At 45.7% G+C, this 18147-nt stretch overlaps 1 protein-coding gene across 1 annotated transcript in view; it reads left to right on the top strand.

Moving 5' to 3' along the window:
- The first annotated feature begins 2538 nt into the window (after nt 1-2538).
- Nucleotides 2539-18147, top strand: part of LOC138074429 (sodium/potassium-transporting ATPase subunit alpha-4) — a 33029-nt gene continuing 17420 nt past the window's right edge. Inside the window, exons 1-11 of the mRNA XM_068966567.1 lie at nt 2539-2688; nt 2872-2931; nt 5098-5301; nt 6048-6161; nt 8326-8460; nt 8722-8839; nt 10337-10605; nt 12071-12269; nt 12514-12623; nt 12803-12937; nt 17858-18047. Coding sequence (XP_068822668.1) covers nt 2539-2688; nt 2872-2931; nt 5098-5301; nt 6048-6161; nt 8326-8460; nt 8722-8839; nt 10337-10605; nt 12071-12269; nt 12514-12623; nt 12803-12937; nt 17858-18047 — 1684 coding nt within the window. The remainder of the gene's footprint in view (nt 2689-2871; nt 2932-5097; nt 5302-6047; nt 6162-8325; nt 8461-8721; nt 8840-10336; nt 10606-12070; nt 12270-12513; nt 12624-12802; nt 12938-17857; nt 18048-18147) is intronic.

Raw genomic sequence — 18147 nt, 5'->3', positions numbered from 1 at the left:
GATGGATTGAGGACTGCTTGTGAGAGCTGCTATTTTGGATTTGGCAATTAGAAAAGGCCTCTCAGAAGAGGTACACTTTTGAACTAAGATCTGTGGGACAGAATGGGGTTTTCGAAAATAAATTCACTTGATTTTATTGTCAATAAAGTTGCCTTGAAGGACCTCCTATGTGCAAAGCTGGGCTAAGTGCTATTGTCACATGGATGATGCATAGATTAACTTAACAGGTTTAACTTTAATTCTAACCTTGCTCTTTGGCATTTTATGATCTACATTAAACACAGAGACCGGGAGAAAATATTTGTAATGTATATGATAAGAGGTTGGAACCCTTTGGAACACATCAATAAGGAAAAGAACAATGGAAAATTGGGCAAATAATGACAATTCAGAAAAAGGAAAATGAAGCCCAGAAAGCCAATAAATATGAGAAAAAGCACTACCTAGAAAATAAAGAAATGGACATTAAAACTGTAAGATTATCAAAGTCTGCCAGTTATGATAGAAAAAATGAAAATGGTCAAGATCATCCGGTGTGGGAAGTGGACATTTCTATATCTTGGTGGTGGAATATGGGTAAGACAAGCCCTTTTGAAGAGCAATCTGTAGAAATTTTTTAAGATTTTAAACAAGAGTCTTATGATTCAGAACAGGAATCAGTTCTATGTAAACTGAAGCTCAAAGGCCTAAAAGTACTATATATAAGGATGTTGCTGCAGCAATGTTTTTAATAGTTAAAAAATTAAAAGGGAAATATCCTATAAATCAATTAGTAGTGGGAATGAGTGAAAGTGTCTGTAAAAAGTGAGAATCCACTTCCTTATAGATACTATCAGTATAAATGTAGAAAAAAGACTGGAGGGATGCACAGCACACTGCCAACAGCAGTAACATCAGTGGTGGGGAGTCTAAGTTTAGGGAGAGGGAAAGGGGACTTTCAGTTTCCATTTTGTATGCTTTTAGAAGAGAAGGAAAATTTCAGCCAATCTATTAAAGAAACAAACTATTACTTGTCCCAGCTGGGAAGGGAAATTTTCTATTTCTGAATACTAAAGGAATGTTACATCAGCCCCTAGGTGGATGTTTTCTGATCCAGTTATATTTTTGAAAAGCATGCCAAACCAAAACACAAAAATGTACGTGACATGAATAACTGAAAAAACGTACAAATAATATAAACATATAGCCACTTCAGATGTTTTTTTGGAAGGAGGCACAACATAATTTTCCATATAAAATATATATAAAGTTAATACAACCAAACAGCATACCGAGATGTCAATGAAGGTGAATAAAAGAGATAAATATGTCATGAGGAAATACAGGGTATTCCCATGGAAAGGGTATTTTCAGTCTCACTGAGAAGAGCTGTACATTAAGTGACAGATAAGACTCATAACATTTAATTCAAGCTATATGTTGAGCACAGGGCTTCCCTGGTGGCTCAGAGGGTAAAAAATCTGCTTGCAATGCAGAAGACCAGGGTTTGATCCCTGGGTTGGGAAGATCCCCTGGAGAAGGAAATGGCAACCCACTCCAGTATTCTTGCCTGGAGAATCTCTTGGACAGAGGAGCCTGGCAGGCTACAGCCCATGGGGTCGCAAAGAGTCAGACATGAGTAGGTGACTTTCACTTCATTTCATATGTTGAGCACATACTGTGTATATCAGATATGCTTTACATGAAGCACCCCACTTTAATCCTTACTCTTGCCAGCTTACAATGTAGATAGTATCCCCCTCTAGCGATGAGGAAAGAGAGGCACAAAGGGGTTAGGTAACTTAACCAAAGCTACACTCCTCTGGTAAGCAGAGGAGAAAGGATTCAAAGCCAGGACTGATTCAAAAGTCCAAAATCTGACCTAACCTGCTATCTGATCTCCTATAACCAAAAGCTCAAAATCAAAGTCGGTGGGAAGTGCACTTCTGGAAAAGCACCCTCATATACAGACTGCCTACTCTATTTTTTGAGTCAGCTATCTGGGGTACCTCTGGGTCTCAGCAGCTGGCAGGACCAGGCTGGGACCTTGCGCTAGTCTTGCTTTCAGACTACAATTGTCTCTGCGGCAGAACCTGCTCCAATTGTTGCCAAACCCAGGGACTAAGACTTGTGTATTCTGGGTTAGAACTTGGCAGAGGCCTTTGTGACCACAGGCCTGGGCGTTGCCTTGGAGCCACGGGGGCTGGGGCCGGGGGGCTTCCAGCATACCCTGAAGCCCACTGCACTTCCCACCTGCTCAGGGTCCTGTAGCATCTTCAGCACTGAGGCACATAACACCCTCCACGCTTCATTTCCCGGCTCCCTCTCCTTACCCCTTCTCCTTCCTGTAACTTAGGCCACAGGCTCCTCTCGCCCCTCCACGCCTCCCCTGACCCCATCCAGGGCTTCCATGCCGCTGCCCTTCCTGCCTGCCTCCCTTGGCCCCCCTTCCATGAGCCGCTCTCCCCAGTCTCCTCCTTCCTCTGTCCCCCCACACTCCTCACTCTCTTTGCTTTCTTCCCACCAGTTGATCTGGGGCAGCCATATCCAGGGAAAACCATGGGGCTTGGAGGGAAAAAAGGGACCGTGACACCTCATGAGCGGAATCCAAACCCAGGACCCACAAACAGTCCTAAGATGAGTAAAAAAAAAATGAAGAGGAAAAAAAAGAAGAAAGATATGGAGGAGCTGAAGAAGGAAGTAGTCATGGTGAGAACAGCTGAAGAGGGTGCTGGCAAACTGCCCTCCAAAGTCTCTGCCAGCCCTCAGCCTTCTCACATCTCACCCTGAGAATTCATCACGCAGGCCAGCGCCCCCTCTCTTCCCCAGAAACGTCTCCCCTGGAAATGACGTGTCACCACCCGTCCCTCAGTGGCTCTACTGTCTCCTCAGGATGACCACAAGTTAACCTTGGATGAGCTGAGCGCCAAGTACTCTGTGGACCTGACCAGGGTGAGTGGAGGAGTTCCCTGAGGGAGGCAGAGGCTCTCCATCCCCGACCCTGAGGCTCCCGGACAAAGGCAGAGCTGGAAATCTAGCCCCTGACTTGAAGGTCAATGTTCTGACCCTTAACCTGCACCTCGCCAAGGACACACATTCCAAAAAAGATGATAATGGTAACTACTCCAAAGAGAGCTCAGGATTAGATCAAAGAATAGGACGGACTAGGGCAGCACGTCTCAAACCTGTGTCCCGGGGACCCATTCACGCTCTTATAGATTGTCAAGGACTCCAAGGAGCTTTGGCTCACGTGGGTTACATCTAGCAGGCTTCCCCAGCGGCTCAGCCGTAAAGAATACACCTGCAGTGCAGGTATCACAGGAGACGCGGGCTGGATCCCTGGGTCAAGAAGATTCCCTGAAGGAGGGCATCAGTTCAGTTCAGTTCAGTTCAGTTCAGTCGCTCAGTTGTGTCCGACTCTTTGCGACCCCATGAATCGCAGCACGCCAGGTCTCCCTGTCCATCACCAACTCCCAGAGTTCACTGACTCACGTCCATCGAGTCAGTGATGCCATCCAGCCATCTCATCCTCTGTTGTCCCCTTCTCCTCCTGCCCCCAATCCCTCCCAGCATCAGGGTCTTTTCCAATGAGTCAACTCTTCGCATGAAGTGGCCAAAGTACTGGAGTTTCAGCTTTAGCATCATTCCTTCCAAAGAGCAACCCAGTATTCTTTCCAGGAGAATCCCATGAACAGAGGAGCCTGGTAGGCTGCGGTCCATGGGGTCGCAAAGAGTTGGACACGACTGAGCAACTAAGCACAGCACACATCTATCATGTATATTTATCATACTAGAAATTAAAATTAAGAAAATTAAAAAGTATTTCCTAATTCATTTGTAAGAGTAAAGCTATTATCTATTAGTACAAATATTTTTATGTCAAATATTTTTATGTTTTGCTTTTCAAAGCAAAAACAATTAGTGGTATTTTACATTTTTGCAAATCTAATATCTAGCTTTTTAGTAGAAGACTGCTGGATTCTCACATAGTTTCAGCATTAACTCTGTTGTGGTATCACGTGCCCTGTAGCCTTAGGAAAATTGTACTATATACTCAAGAGAATGAGAGTGAAAAGCAAACAACAATTTAGTGTTATTATGAAAATTGCTTGAGAATTCCTTCATGGTCCAGTGGTTAAGGCTCTACTTGTGGCCAAAAGGAAAAAAAAAAAAATGTTTGGCTTTGTGGATCCCCTCTGCCCAGAAAGCATCTCAGGACCCTGTAGGTCCCCAGGCCACACTTTGAGAACTGCTGGTTTAATAGCAAAACCGTATATTACCTCTGCTGTCACTTCACTGCTGCTGCTTCTACTCTGACCACTAATACAATGATCCCAAATAAACAAAAGCCCTGGAAATGTGAGTTCCTCTGAGCTCTAGAATCTCTTCATTGGAGGGTCTTAGGGTGACCCGCTGGTAACCAGAGATGAGCATAGGAGGCGGGTCCTGTTTTTATTTAAATTGTATTTTTCCAGGGCAGGTTGGGGAGTGGCTGATGGGTATTTAAGAGAGCTACTTTCTTCTTCTTCTTCTTTTTGTTACAATCCTCTGGCAGGTTTTGGTCTCACTGTCACTCAGAGGAAAAAGCACCCAAGCTTATGCACCAGGCTGGAGCGAGGATCTACACTTTCCTGTATCTAGCTGCTTGTTTTTTTTTTTCTGTTTCCAAGTTAAAGAATCAGAGTGTGGATGTCTGTATGTTATAAGCATATGCTTTGTGTCTCCTCATTCCATTAGCCTGGCACACTGTATTATAAGTCGTTTACACGCATCTCCTCACTGGAGGTGGAGTTCCCTTAGGCCCGGCATCCGTCTCACTCGCTTTAGTACTCTTCCATTGTGCCCGTCCCGACAGGTGTTCAAAAGATTTGTGAATCAGCCCATAACTGAAAATCCTTCCTGTGTAAGGAGGCTAAATAATACCCTTCTGTAATGCAAGTTTTAGAATCCCACTTCTGTAGGAAGAACTTCCAGGCTGACCTTCGGAGAACTTCACTGGTCTCTAGACTTATCCTGGGGCTATAAATGGCAGGTCTGAGTTCTGAAGCCAGGTTCTCCTTTGTGACAGCTGCTTTCTTCTAATGGTTCTCCCTTCCTCCCTGTGTCTTCTCCACACAGGGCCACAGCCCTGAAAAGGCGCAGGAAATCCTGGCTCGAGACGGACCCAATGCACTGACCCCTCCCACTACCACTCCAGAATGGGTCAAATTCTGCAAGCAGCTGTTTGGCGGCTTCTCGCTCCTACTGTGGACTGGTGCCATTCTTTGCTTCGTGGCCTTCAGCATCCAGCTGTATTTCAGTGAGGACGCCACCAAAGACAACGTGAGTCTGTTCAACCACCGCTGCCTAGTCTCTGCTCAGCCCCTGCCGCTCTTCTACTCAGCAGCCTAGCACTCCTGAAGTCCTCAGGTCCAAATTAATATACTCCCGGGGGTTGCTAAGAGAGCTTTGGTCCCTCCTGGTTTCCCTTTTATCTAGAAAGCGTCTTAAAAAAAAAAAAAAATCTTGGAAATGCCCTGGCAGTCCAGTGGTTAGGATTCCGCTGCACTGCAGAGCTTCCACCGCGGGGGGCACGAGTTTGATCCCTGGTCAAGAAACTAAGATCCTGCCAGCCATGTGGTGTGGCCAAAAAAAGAAAAAGAAAGCTTCTGACTCAGCTCCCTGAGATACAGAGCTCTCTCTAGAAACTTGTTCTCCTTTGATTATCTTCCCGACTGATCATCAAAGCACTATGTTGTCCATCCTCTTTCGCAGAATTTTAATCTCTCTCCTTCCTGTCCATCTCCCTTACGAGCCCCCTCTCCCTGTGAGTAGTCTTTCTGGAGAGGAAAAGATGATGCTTCTCGGATCTGGAGTTTTGCTGGCTCCAAACTGTAGCTCGGGGTTCCTTCAGCAGGAAGCTGAAAGAGCCAGGTTGTCTCAGACTCTGCTCAACCCCTGTGCTCTCCCACCAAGTCCCATGGTTTCCTCCACCTAGAGAAATGGCTATTACCTTTGCAAACTGACTTTCTGAGGACGAAGAGGGAGGAAAGACCCTATTGATGAGCCCTTGGTTTCCCTACCCGCAGCTGTACCTGGGCATTGTACTAACTGTCGTCGTTGTCATCACTGGCTGCTTCTCCTATTATCAGGAGGCCAAGAGCTCCAAGATCATGGAATCTTTTAAGAACATGGTACCTCAGGTAGGATTCATATGGAAGGATCTAGTGAGAGAATGTGTTAGAATACAGCCAAATATATGACTTTTATGTCCCTTGAAGAATTGTACTCTACCATGAGTGGACTGTGTGAGGCTGATAATGAGAGTGAATTTGTTTAAGTTTTGTCCTGTCCGGCCTTAAAAGTACCCTGAGAAAAACACATCACCTTTGAAGCTGTCTGGTCTGAAATGCATAATCTGAATCTAACGAGCATAATGAAAGTGAGAGTGTTAGTCGCTCAGTGATTTCTGACTCTGCGAACCCACAGGCTGCAGCCGGCCAGCTCCTCTGCCCATGGAATTCTCCAGGCCAGAATACTGGAGTGGGTTGCCATTCCCTTCTCCAGGAAATCTTCCCCACCCAGGGATCTAACCCAGGTCTCCCGCATTGCAGGCGGATTCTTTACCGTCTGAGCCACCAGGGAAGTCCAACGAGCATAATATGAAACCTCAGATCTATTGGGTTCTATCCCCCCAAAAGTAAGCTGGAGGCACGGGGGGTGGGGAAGGCAGATTCTTCAAATGTTGATGGTCTTAAAGGCAAAGAACAGCTATGGAAGTGATGCAGATTAAAGGAGGCTAAATGGACATGAGAGCTAATTGCAGTGTCTAACCCTAGACCAAATCCTATGCTGGAGCAGAAAATAATGCTGTAAAGGATATGTTGGGTCAATTGATAAAACTGGAATGCAGACAGCAGATGAAAGTATTGTGTCTATGTGAAATTTACTGAGTTTGATAACCATTTTATGGTTATTTAACACCGTCATTCTTATGCTTGCATGCTTAGTCACTAAGTCATGTCTGACTCTTTGCAACCCCATGGACTACTGTAGCCCACAAGGCTCCTCTATCCATGGAATTTTCCAGGCAAGAATACTGGAGTGGATTTCCATTTCCTTCGCCTAATTCCTGAGAAATGCTCACTGAAGTATGTATGATAAAAGATCATGACTTATGTGGGGACTTCCCTGGCAGCCAGTGGTTAAGACTTCACCTTCCAATGTAGGGGGTGTGGTTCGATCCCTGGTCAGTGAACTAAGATTCCACGTGCATTACAGTCAAAAAAAAAAACACAAAAGGTAAAACAGAAGCAATATTGTAACAAATTCAATAAAGACTTTAAAAATGGTCCACATCAAAAAAGGTAATATTTTTTTAAAAAGATCATGATGTATGTAACTTGCCCTCAAATAGTTTGGGGGAAAAAAGAATTCACATACACACATCCAGAGACAGAGAAGAAATGACAAAGCGGATAGGGTAAAATGTTAACAGGTGAATCTGGGTAAAGGTTATATAGGTGTTCTTGATACAATTTTTATTCTTGCAACTCTTCTGAAAGTTTAGATTGTTTTCAAATAAAACCTTTCTAAAGAGCCTGGAAAACATGATGGCAGAAGGATATTCCTAGGCACAGGGCTGGAAACTTGAAGAGGGACAGGCTCCAGATTTTCCCAATGACATGGTTGTGTTCTAGCCTTTTAGCCCAGGACTTCTCCCTTTGATGTCAACAGAACTTAATTCCTTCCTTGGGTAACAGTCCAGGGGAAAATGTTTTGGTAGAATGAAGTAGGAGTTTGGAGCCTATCAGGGTCTGCTGCCTAGCAAGCCACCCTAAAATCCTAGTGGCTCAAAACAACAAATATCGTACTTCTCACTGTGGCTGGGCGGTTCTGATCCGGGCTGAGTTCAGCTGGTGCTGGCTGGTCTTAGATGACCTCATTCACGTGTCTGGGGCCTCAGATGAGATGTCATGGACATCTGGGCCTTTCTCTTTATAATCGCTCTTCCTCCAGGAGGCTAGCTTGAGCCTTCATATGGTGACAGAGGGCAAGCCCCAGTGTGCAAGCATTTTTTAGGCATCTGCTTGCATTACATTTGCTAATGTCCTATGGGTCAAAGCAAGCCAAATGGTCGACCCTAAGTGTAGAAATGAAAAGATAAACCCCATTCCTACGTGCGGTGTAAGTGAGAGGAGCATCAAAGGGCCCTGCAGAGAGTGATGGTAAGAATTTGCAATCTACCAAAGTGATCTGCACAAATGATGTGGTGAGTAACCGTGGGAATCAGAGGACAGGAGACCAGGAACTGGATGGGAAAGAGAAAAGAGCTTTGGAAATGAACCCTACACTGTCTTCCCACAGCAAGCGCTGGTCATTCGAGGTGGAGAGAAGTTTCAGATCCCTGTACGCGAAGTGGTGCTAGGCGACCTGGTAGAAGTGAAGGGTGGGGACCGGATCCCCGCTGACATCCGGCTCATCTCTTCACACGGATGTAAGGTGAGGGGGTGTGAAACGCTGCAGAAGGAGGCCGAGTGTGGTCTCCGAGCACGGCGGTGACCTGGGCTCAGTTAACGAAGTTACCGTCTTCCTCGGAACCGTGAGAAGTCACAAGAGCAGATTTGAGGCTCCAGTGGTGTGCAGGTTTATGTTCCTGTCTGCATGTCGATAACGATGATGCTGGTGGCAGAAAGAGATGTGCTATCTGTGTAAGTCTTTTTTTCCATCCTCGCTTTATGACCCTCCTCTCTCCCATCCCAGGTGGACAACTCATCCTTGACAGGAGAGTCAGAACCCCAGTCCCGCTCCACTGAGTTCACCAATGAGAACCCTCTGGAGACCCAAAATATCTGCTTCTTCTCCACCAACTGCGTGGAAGGTGAATGTCGAATCATAAGCAGCCTAGATTCAAAAGCAAAGATTAATGGTGGTCACCTAAGGTGGTCCAGTGGTTAGGATTCCGACAGTCCGCTGGCGGAGGCACAGGTTTGATCTCTAGCTGGGGAGTTAAGATCTCACATGCCAAAAAAAAGGAAAAGGAGCAAAGGTTGAAACAAAGATTTCTAGAACTCTCTATCAACTAAAGGTAGTAAGGAATGTAATAGCCAGTAAATAGTCTACCTTCTTTGTCACTCGTGAGCTGTATGATCTTAAATAAAAGGTCAAAGCCGTCATTTCCACATTTGAACAATGATGATACTGGTGAACAATGAAAGTCACTGGTCCATAAATTTTTATGTGGGTTAAAGAAGATAATACATATAAAATGCTTAGCACAAGGCCTAACACATATTAAGTGCCCTGTAATTGTAGCTATTTTTATTCTGTGTAGTGACTGGACTGTGCTCTATGAACTGAAAATAGCATAGAAGGGAAGAAAATTATTCAGCCCTGCTAATTCATTCTTCTCCTGAAGTAAGCCCTAACTTCTCCTCAGCATCCCAAGAGAGGGTACTGACTTTAGAAATTTGAACTTGCCCCAGAGCAAATAGTTAGTATGTTGAAAAGTTGAAGTTTCAGGCATGAGTCTTTCTGATTAAAAGATAAGAGCTATCTCTATAATAGGTTGGTTTTCTGGGTGATTCTGACTGTAACTTTAATGGTAGGAGTTTCAGTCATTATGGTAAGGCAAGAAGAATTATTGTAAGCAAAGAACTTTGTGGGGCCCTTCATTTCAAGCCGCATACCCGAGTGTTCCACATCCTGTGTGTGAAGTTCGCCTCCTGACTGAGGGCCCAGAAGCCCCACTGTTATGGCCTGTGCCAGCCAGCAGGGGTCAGACTGGCTCCAGCCAGCAAAGTAGGGAGGGGGCTGCAGGCAGAGTGCTTCTGACAACTGGGCAGTGGTTCTTGCTGGTAGGGAAAGGAGGGCTGTCCTCTGAGTGCCAGGATACCTGGCAGCACCCTGCTCTCTGCCCATTAGGTGCCAGTAGTAACCCTCCCATCTTGTCTCAACTCCAGATGCTGCCAGATGAGTCCTGGGGGCAAATTGAGAAGACCTGGGTGAGAGGATGGGGGGTTTTGGAATGTTGGATTCCAGCAGAAGGGTAACCACTATTCCTGGGGCTCAAGAAACTCTTCAGCTGCCGAGGACAAAATGAGAAGCATGCAGGCAATAGGAGATATTTAAATTAAGTGCAACAAAGACAAATACCTTGATGGTGAAGGCATTTAGGCAATAAAATTGGCTATCTCTGGAGAACTGTGGAATCTGAGATTTTTCAGACTAGGAGCCCCTCACTTGTACAAACGAAACGTAAAGAGAGCAGAACGTAATAACCTCTCAGAGACCCTTGTTTTTGACCAGTGACAGTTTTTTCTATGTAGGAACCAAATCCAACAGCCTTCCTGATTCAGACTTCCCCCTTCATCCACAGGCTCAGCCCAAGGTATTGTGATCGCCACAGGAGACTCCACTGTGATGGGCCGTATAGCCTCACTGACCTCCAGTCTGGTGGTGGGCAAGACCCCCATTGCTATTGAGATCGAACACTTCATCCATCTGATCACAGGGGTGGCCGTCTTCCTGGGGGTCACTTTCTTTGGGCTCTCGCTTATCTTGGGCTATACCTGGCTGGAGGCTGTCATCTTTCTTATCGGCATCATTGTGGCCAACGTGCCTGAGGGGCTGCTGGCCACCGTCACAGTGAGTAACCAGAGTGGAGGCTGGCTCCAAGGCAGACAAACTGCCCCCAAGGAAATGAAATCACTAGTATGTTTGTTTGTGGCTGAGTCTCTCAAGTGCAGAGTACCCCAATGCATATACAGATGCCAAATTATTTAGTTCCCAAATTACGCTGACTTCCTCCACCCGTATTTTCTGGTGCCTTCTCTCTTTAATGAGAAAAGAAGTGAGCTATGATGCAGAAAGCATTAGATTATAAATCACCCGGAGGGAGTTCCAGTCCTGGGTGTACTGGCTGGTGAACCTGGCCAACTCGCTGCACTCCAGGGCCTCAATTTATTAGAATTATAGAATCTTACTGGTAAGATGTCAGAATTCACAGAAATTCAACCTTACAACTAATGCCAAATATCCTGTATAAAATCTGTAGGAGATGATGATTTCTAGTAATGGGAAGCTTACCCCCCTTTTATCTGACTTCATTTCATTGCTGGATTGGTCTAGTTAAATTTCATTATGTTGAATAGACATATGATTCTCTGTTTGGTCCTCGTTTTTTCATCTGAAGGAACACAAAATAAGTCAATTCTCTGTCTTCTACAAACCTACCCTTTTTTTTGCAGTAGCCATTATGTCCCCTCAAACTCTGCAGGTGGGGAGGTCAAAGAATCCCTTTTCCCTTAGCCCTTCTATCTGTGACATGATCGTCAGATACCTGTTTGGGGCCTGCGCTCCTTTATCAATATCCTTCTTAAAATGGAAATGAGAACAATATCCAGGGTGTGGCTGGACTAGCACAAAAACCTCAGGACTCATGATGTTATGTAAATAAAAATTCCACAGTTCAAATTCTGTACAGAACCACAGCCTAAGAATTTATTCGCTTTTAAAATAACCTTGCCACATGCCTGGTTTTCACTTGAATTATGGTTTACAAAAATCTTCTGGTTTAAGTGATTTCTCAAGTCCTTTTCAGCGCTGCAACAGTCCTCAGTTTTGTCATTCTCTCCTCTTCATTCTTTTTTTAAACTATTGGTGCAACCCTCCTCCACCCACAGCATCTTATACCACCGTCAAAGGTTAGCCTTCAACGTGGTCCTTGAAAAGGCTGGACTTGAGAAAGAGGTGTAGCCTGAACTTGATTGGAGAAGAGGCTGTGGAAGAGAAAAGATGAAAGGATAAAGCTGGGGGGAGGGGAGAGGAATAGCCTAGAAGGAATAGGAGATCATTCTCTATAATACCCTGGTAAAGGAATGCACTCTTTTTTTGAAACTCTGCCATAAAGTACAAACCAAACCAGAATCACTTTCCTAATTTCCTGTACTGTGGCCACAGATGGGATTTCTAAAGGCTAGGTGACAACGAAAGGGAAATAAGTACCCAAAATTAAAAGAGCAGTAAAAACGATCAGGTTTCCCAAACCACATAGTGCTGTGGGTGGCAGAGCTCTCCTCTTCATTTAACGCCGCTCCCCTCCTGGCCTCAGGTGTGCCTGACCCTGACGGCCAAGCGCATGGCCCGGAAGAACTGCCTGGTGAAGAACCTGGAGGCGGTGGAGACCCTGGGCTCCACCTCCACCATCTGCTCCGACAAGACGGGCACCCTGACCCAGAACCGCATGACCGTCGCCCACCTGTGGTTCGACAAGACCATCTACGAGGCCGACACCAGTGAAGAACAGATGGGTTGGTGACTGGTGGCGTTGGTGGTCAGAGAGTGGAAGGATGTGGGAGAGATGTGATGGGTAGCTGAGAGGGCGTGCTGAGTCCAGACAGTGAGGAAAGAGCTGGTGAGTGAGAGGGGAGCCAGGAGGCCTGGAGAAGAGGAGATGTCTCTGAGGAGTGTCTGGATGCTGAACGGGAGGTGAATAACCCCCTGCTTTAAACTCTCCCGTTCCCTGCCTTGCTCACACTTCTGTTCTCTTCTCAGGGAATACATTTGCCAAGCGGTCTGACACCTGGTTTATCCTAGCCCGAATCGCTGGCCTCTGCAACCAGGCTGATTTTAAGGCGAATGAGGAGAGCCTTCCCATAGCTAAGGTGTCAGGCCCAAGCGGGTAGAGGGGATTTCAGTGTCCAGCATAGAAGCCTAAATCTCTCTTTCCTGGCCCTGGGTGATGCCCCCAGCAGCCCTCCCCATTCTGTCCCTCTCCTTGCTACCACTGGCAAACCCAGGTGCCACGCCTCCCAGGCTTATTATACCAACCCCATCCTGGCAGCGGACAACAACAGGAGATGCTTCGGAGTCGGCGCTCCTCAAGTTCATCGAGCAGTCCTACAGCTCCGTGAAGGAGATGAGAGCGAAGAGCCCCAAGGTGGCAGAGATTCCCTTCAATTCCACCAACAAGTACCAGGTGCAGAACCGACCAATGTAGGAAATAGCAGTGGGGGACGGGCTCGTCCTCCGGAGGAAGGGGGAGCTTTACCTTTGCCTTTATGTCTGAACTATAGAACAAGATACAGTGTGTAACTGGCACCCCAGTTAGGAGGCAGGCTCACCTCAAGGGAAAGTGCGTGCATGTTAGTGTGCAAGTTGTTTCAGTCCTGTCCGACTCTTTCCACCCCTATGGACTGTAGCCCGCCAGGCTCCTCTGTGCATGGGATTCTCCAGGCAAGAATCCTGGAGCGGGTTGCCAGGCCCTCTTCCAAGAGATCTTCTCAACCCTGGGATTGAACCTGAGTTTCCTGCGGCTCCTGCATTGCAGGTAGATTCTTTACCACTGAGCCACCAGGGAAGCCCAAGGGAAAGCGGTAAACAGAAAAAGGCAGACGTAGATGATAAAGGAAGAGGCGTTCAGCCCTAAGCAGTCTTGAGGTTACATCAGTGTGCAGAGAGCTAGTCATGAAGTCCTCTCTGAAATGTCCACAGGCAGCAAGGGCCGGCTGCGTGTCTCGGTGGCAACTGTGAGACTTGCTGCTGAAGAATATGTTAGACTTGTCAGTCACTTCCTTGAGTACCTTATCTCACAAGTCATCAAATATTTCTTTTCATTCCATGCTTGCAGTTCTAGCAGCTGCCATCATCAGGTAGGCTCTCCTGACTGTTTTTGAAGCTGCTTTTCTAGGGTCATTGTGTCCGTGATCCAGGGAGATGTGACAAGAGAAGGAGAAATGCTGGGGGAGGGACAGTGGTGGCCCTCCCAGTAAACTTCATGAGAGGGACAGGGAACCCAGTACTTCCCTCCTATGTGGGAACACTGGCACACTTTTAGGAGGGCTTCTGGTGGAAAGGAGGGAACAGCGGCATCGCTGTTGGGGTGGGAGCTCTAGCAGCTAAGGGTTGATTTGCTTAGGACAGTGAAATTCTCTAAATTCATGCAATACTGTAAAGGTCATTCAGGTGTGGATAACAGAAAAGAAATGAGACTCCCAAAAGTCAGTTTGGGTTTTGAGTCTTAAAAACACGTAACAGGGCTCACTTCGCAACACATGGACTAAAACTAAATAATACAGAGATTAGTATGGCCCCCAGATGACAGGCAAATTCGTGAAGTGGTCCATACTTTTATATTTGAAAGTTGCTTAAAAGAATAGATCTTAAAAGTTTTTGTCACAAGAGAAACATTTTTGTAACTAAAAATAACAACAACATAATAAAAGCTATATAGATCTTTTTAAAACAAATTACCTACACTTTCACATTGAATGCTGAACAAGTAAAAGCTTAAGAAACAGACCTGTAGGTTTTTTGTCTCAACTGGCTTTTTATCAGTGAAATAAGATAGGTCCCCTCGGCCCAGACTGCAAACCTATTTCTAATTTTTCCTGATGTTTAGTGGCCTCACTAACCAGACAGGAATTTTGTGCTTGGCAAGACCCAATTAAAGCCTTCAACTGGAAAGAATTAGGTACCTCTCTTTCCACAAGATTCAAAATAAAAGCAAAACATAGTTATGACATTTGTTGGGATGTCCAACAAAATAGCAATCTTTCCCCTAGATGACTATTAGACGCCTTTTCTGAGCTAATGAGTATCAAGTTCAAACAGCAAAATCCTCCTCTATACCAAGTGTGCTCGGCCAGTCTGCAAGCCACCAACTCTGGTGGGGCTTGCCTGGGGCCCCAAGAAAACCCCTCTGACTCCTTTCTCTCCCTACCCATAAACAAGCTGCTTTATCGGCGTGCTCTGCTCTCGGGGCAGTCAGAGGCCCTGATATGCAAGGGACATCTTAGCCTGTTGGTCGTTTGCAAGGCCTGGTCTCTCTCCCTCTCTGAGACTGAAATGAAAGGAAGAAGCTTCTCAGTTCTGACATTTCACGTTTCTCCCATCTTTTTCATCTGTAATTTTCTATTAAGTTGTGATTTGTGTGTGTGTGACTAAATTACCAGCTTAAGCAGATCTTGCTGTCATCTCCAATAATCTCCTATTGGAGATAGTCAGCAAAGGGGGCTTTTTAAGTGTTCAGAAAATTAAGCTTTTAAATTGTTTTTTTTTACAGCTTTCTGCTTACGTGAGTTAAGGTTTTCCCCCTTTAACTGCTTAAGCATATTTTGAATAAAATAGTTTTTGGAAAGTTTCCCGAGGAGCTGTTGTAACTACATCTTACACCCAGGTTTCCCATCTGGCTTCTCCCTGGGCCAGTGCGGTCTGGCTCCCTCAGCACTGCAGGCTCAGTTCCTCCCAATGTGCTGATTTTGTTACCCGACAGGTTACGTAGCAGGAATTTCCTGTCGATCATTAGAGGAACATCAGAAATAGCTCCTTTGCTCAGATCAGATCACAGGAAAATGAAAACTGAAACTGATCTCTGTCCTTCAGGCTCCCTTCATGACTATGCCCTCTGCTCCACGACTGAGCCACAGGGACCCCCAGTCCCCTCTCAGGGGACTCGGCATGTTTCCAGGAGATTGGCCAGGGGCCTAGAATGGCTAACCGTTGTACTTCACAGTTTTCAATATATTCTTTTTTTTTCGGTTTGGAGATGTGTTCTGTTTATTGGTAAAAAAAAAGAATCATAAACACAAAATAATAGTATATTTAACATATAAATAAAATTACCAAAGGTGCGATTATACAAATTTTACTGGCAACATGTGGAAAATAGTTTATTTATCATTCCCAAAAGTGAACATAAAAATATTCGAAGCCACCACACCTCACTAGGTCTGACTCAGATTCACTCCTTCTTATGGCTGAGTAATATTCCATTGTAGGTATGTACACAGCTTCTTTATCCATTCATCTATCGAGGGACATCTAGGTTGCTTCCACGTCCTGACTGTTGCGAACAGTGCTTCAGTGAACACTGTGGTACATGTGTCTTTTAGAATGGTTTCTCAGGATACATGCCCAGTAGTGGGGTTGTTGGGTCACATGGTAGGTTTATTCCTAGTTTTTAAGGAAATCACCATATTGTTTCGGAGAAGGTAATGGCAACCCACTCCAGTACTCTTGCCTGGAAAATCCCATGGACAGAGGAGCCTGGTAGGCTGCAGTCCATGGGGTCGCGAAGAGTCAGACACTACTGAGCGACTTCACTTTCACTTTTCACTTTCATGCACTGGAGAAAGAAACGGCAACTCACTCCAGTGTGATTGCCTGGAGAATCCTAGGGACAGGCTGCCGTCTATGGGGTCGCACAGAGTCGGACACGACTGAAGCGACTTCAGTTCAGTTCAGTTCAGTCACTCAGTCGTGTCAGAGTCTTTGTGATCCCATGAATTGCAGCACACCAGGCCTCTCTGTCCATCACCAACTCCCGGAGTTCACTCAGACTCACATCCATTGAGTCAGTGATGCCATCCAGCCATCTCATCCTCTGTCGTCCCCTTCTCCTCCTGCCCCTAATCCCTCCCAGCATCAGAGTCTTTTCCAATGAGTCAACTCTTCGCATGAGGTGGCGAAAGTACTGGAGTTTCAGCCTTAGCGTCATTCCTTCCAAAGAAATCCCAGGGCTAATCTCCTTCAGAATGGACTGGTTGGATTTCCTTGCAGTCCAAGGGACTCTCAAGAGTCTTCTCCAACACCACAGTTCAAAAGCATCAATTTTTCGGTGCTCAGCCTTCTTCACAGTCCAGCTCTCACATCCATACATGACCACAGGAAAAACCATAGCCTTGACTAGACGCACCTTAGTCGGCAAAGTAATGTCTCTGCTTTTGAATATGCTATCTAGGTCGGTCATAACTTTTCTTCCAAGGAGTAAGTGTCTTTTAATTTCATGGCCGCAATCACCATCTGCAGTGATTTTGGAGCCCCCCAAAATAAAGTCTGACACTGTTTCCACTGTTTCCCCATGTATTTCCCATGAAGTGATGGGACGGGATGCCATGATCTTCGTTTTCTGAATGTTGAGCTTTAAGCAGCAAACAAATCAGAATGCTTGAAGAGTTTGGTAACTCAAAGTGAATAGATACCCTTACTCTTTTAGGAAAAAAATAAAGACAGTATTAATAAAGATGAAGCAACAATCATAAATATTAAGTAGACAGTCACCAAATACGCGATGACAGAGTTAACAAAGAATTTAGAACATAGGCTGGGTAAGAGAGCATGTTCTAAAGTCAGTCTATTTGGATTCTTCCCTTGATTGCTTCTACCTTCTAGCTATGTGATTCTGGACACAGCTTAAGCTTAGTTTTGTCATCTATAAAACAAAGAACTTTATAGTGCCTACCTCACAGGGAAGTGACTGGAGGGTTAAAATGACGATTTACGTAAAGCACTTGGAACAATGCCTGGCACATAGTAAGTGCTCAATAAATGCTACTATTATTATTCATCCTAATCCCATCCTTCAGGCTCAACCAATCATGGTAAAGAACTGTCAATGTTTTCCAATATATTCTTCATTAATACTCTCTCTCTTTTATAAAAGCCAAATGAAGTGGGCATCGCAGATCTTTCACATTTTCTCAAAGGAGCTAAGGTTTGCAGAGGTTAAATAGACAGACCTGAGGCCAGAAAGCTAAGAAAGCCTTCCTGTTGGTCCTAGAACATAGGTGTTTGGCTCTAAGCTTTCTTTCCTGTTCACTCTGCTGTCTCTGCTCACTAGCCACTCAGGCAGAGAGGAAGCCAGGGAAACAGAGTGCCTGGCGGCCCTTAGCTCCAAGTATGGCTAAGAAGATAACAGAGATTTGTGTGCAAATAATACCAGGCTGTGGGGTCCTACAAAGGAGGAAGGGGCTCGACCAAAGAGCAGATATGACTGCACGGAGGAGGGCTGTGTTGGGTCAGGGAACAAAGGAAATGGAGGTATGACACAGCTTAACTTTGCTTCTCTGACCCAACCCTCGTGCTCTCCTCCCATCGAAGCTTCCTCTCCTCTCCCTAGGTGTCCATCCACCTGCAAGAAGACAGCTCCCAGGCCCACGTCCTGATGATGAAGGGGGCTCCCGAGAGGATCTTAGAGTTTTGCTCTACTTACCTTCTGAAAGGGCAGGAGTACCCAATAGATGATGAAATGAAGGACGCCTTCCAAAACGCCTACTTGGATCTGGGAGGTCTGGGGGAACGTGTGCTAGGTGAGGCGGCTGTGGGAGAAGCCTCTGCAGAGTGATGTCAAAACTGTCATTATTTGTGGGGTGAAGAATCTAGGAGGTTGGGGCAAGTGGGTACAGACAC

The sequence above is a fragment of the Capricornis sumatraensis genome, chromosome 2, assembly GCF_032405125.1.
Source record: "Capricornis sumatraensis isolate serow.1 chromosome 2, serow.2, whole genome shotgun sequence".
Taxonomy (NCBI): domain Eukaryota; kingdom Metazoa; phylum Chordata; class Mammalia; order Artiodactyla; family Bovidae; genus Capricornis; species Capricornis sumatraensis.
The sequence above is the reverse complement of the archived record's forward strand: the minus strand, read 5'-3'. Positions and strand labels throughout refer to the sequence as shown.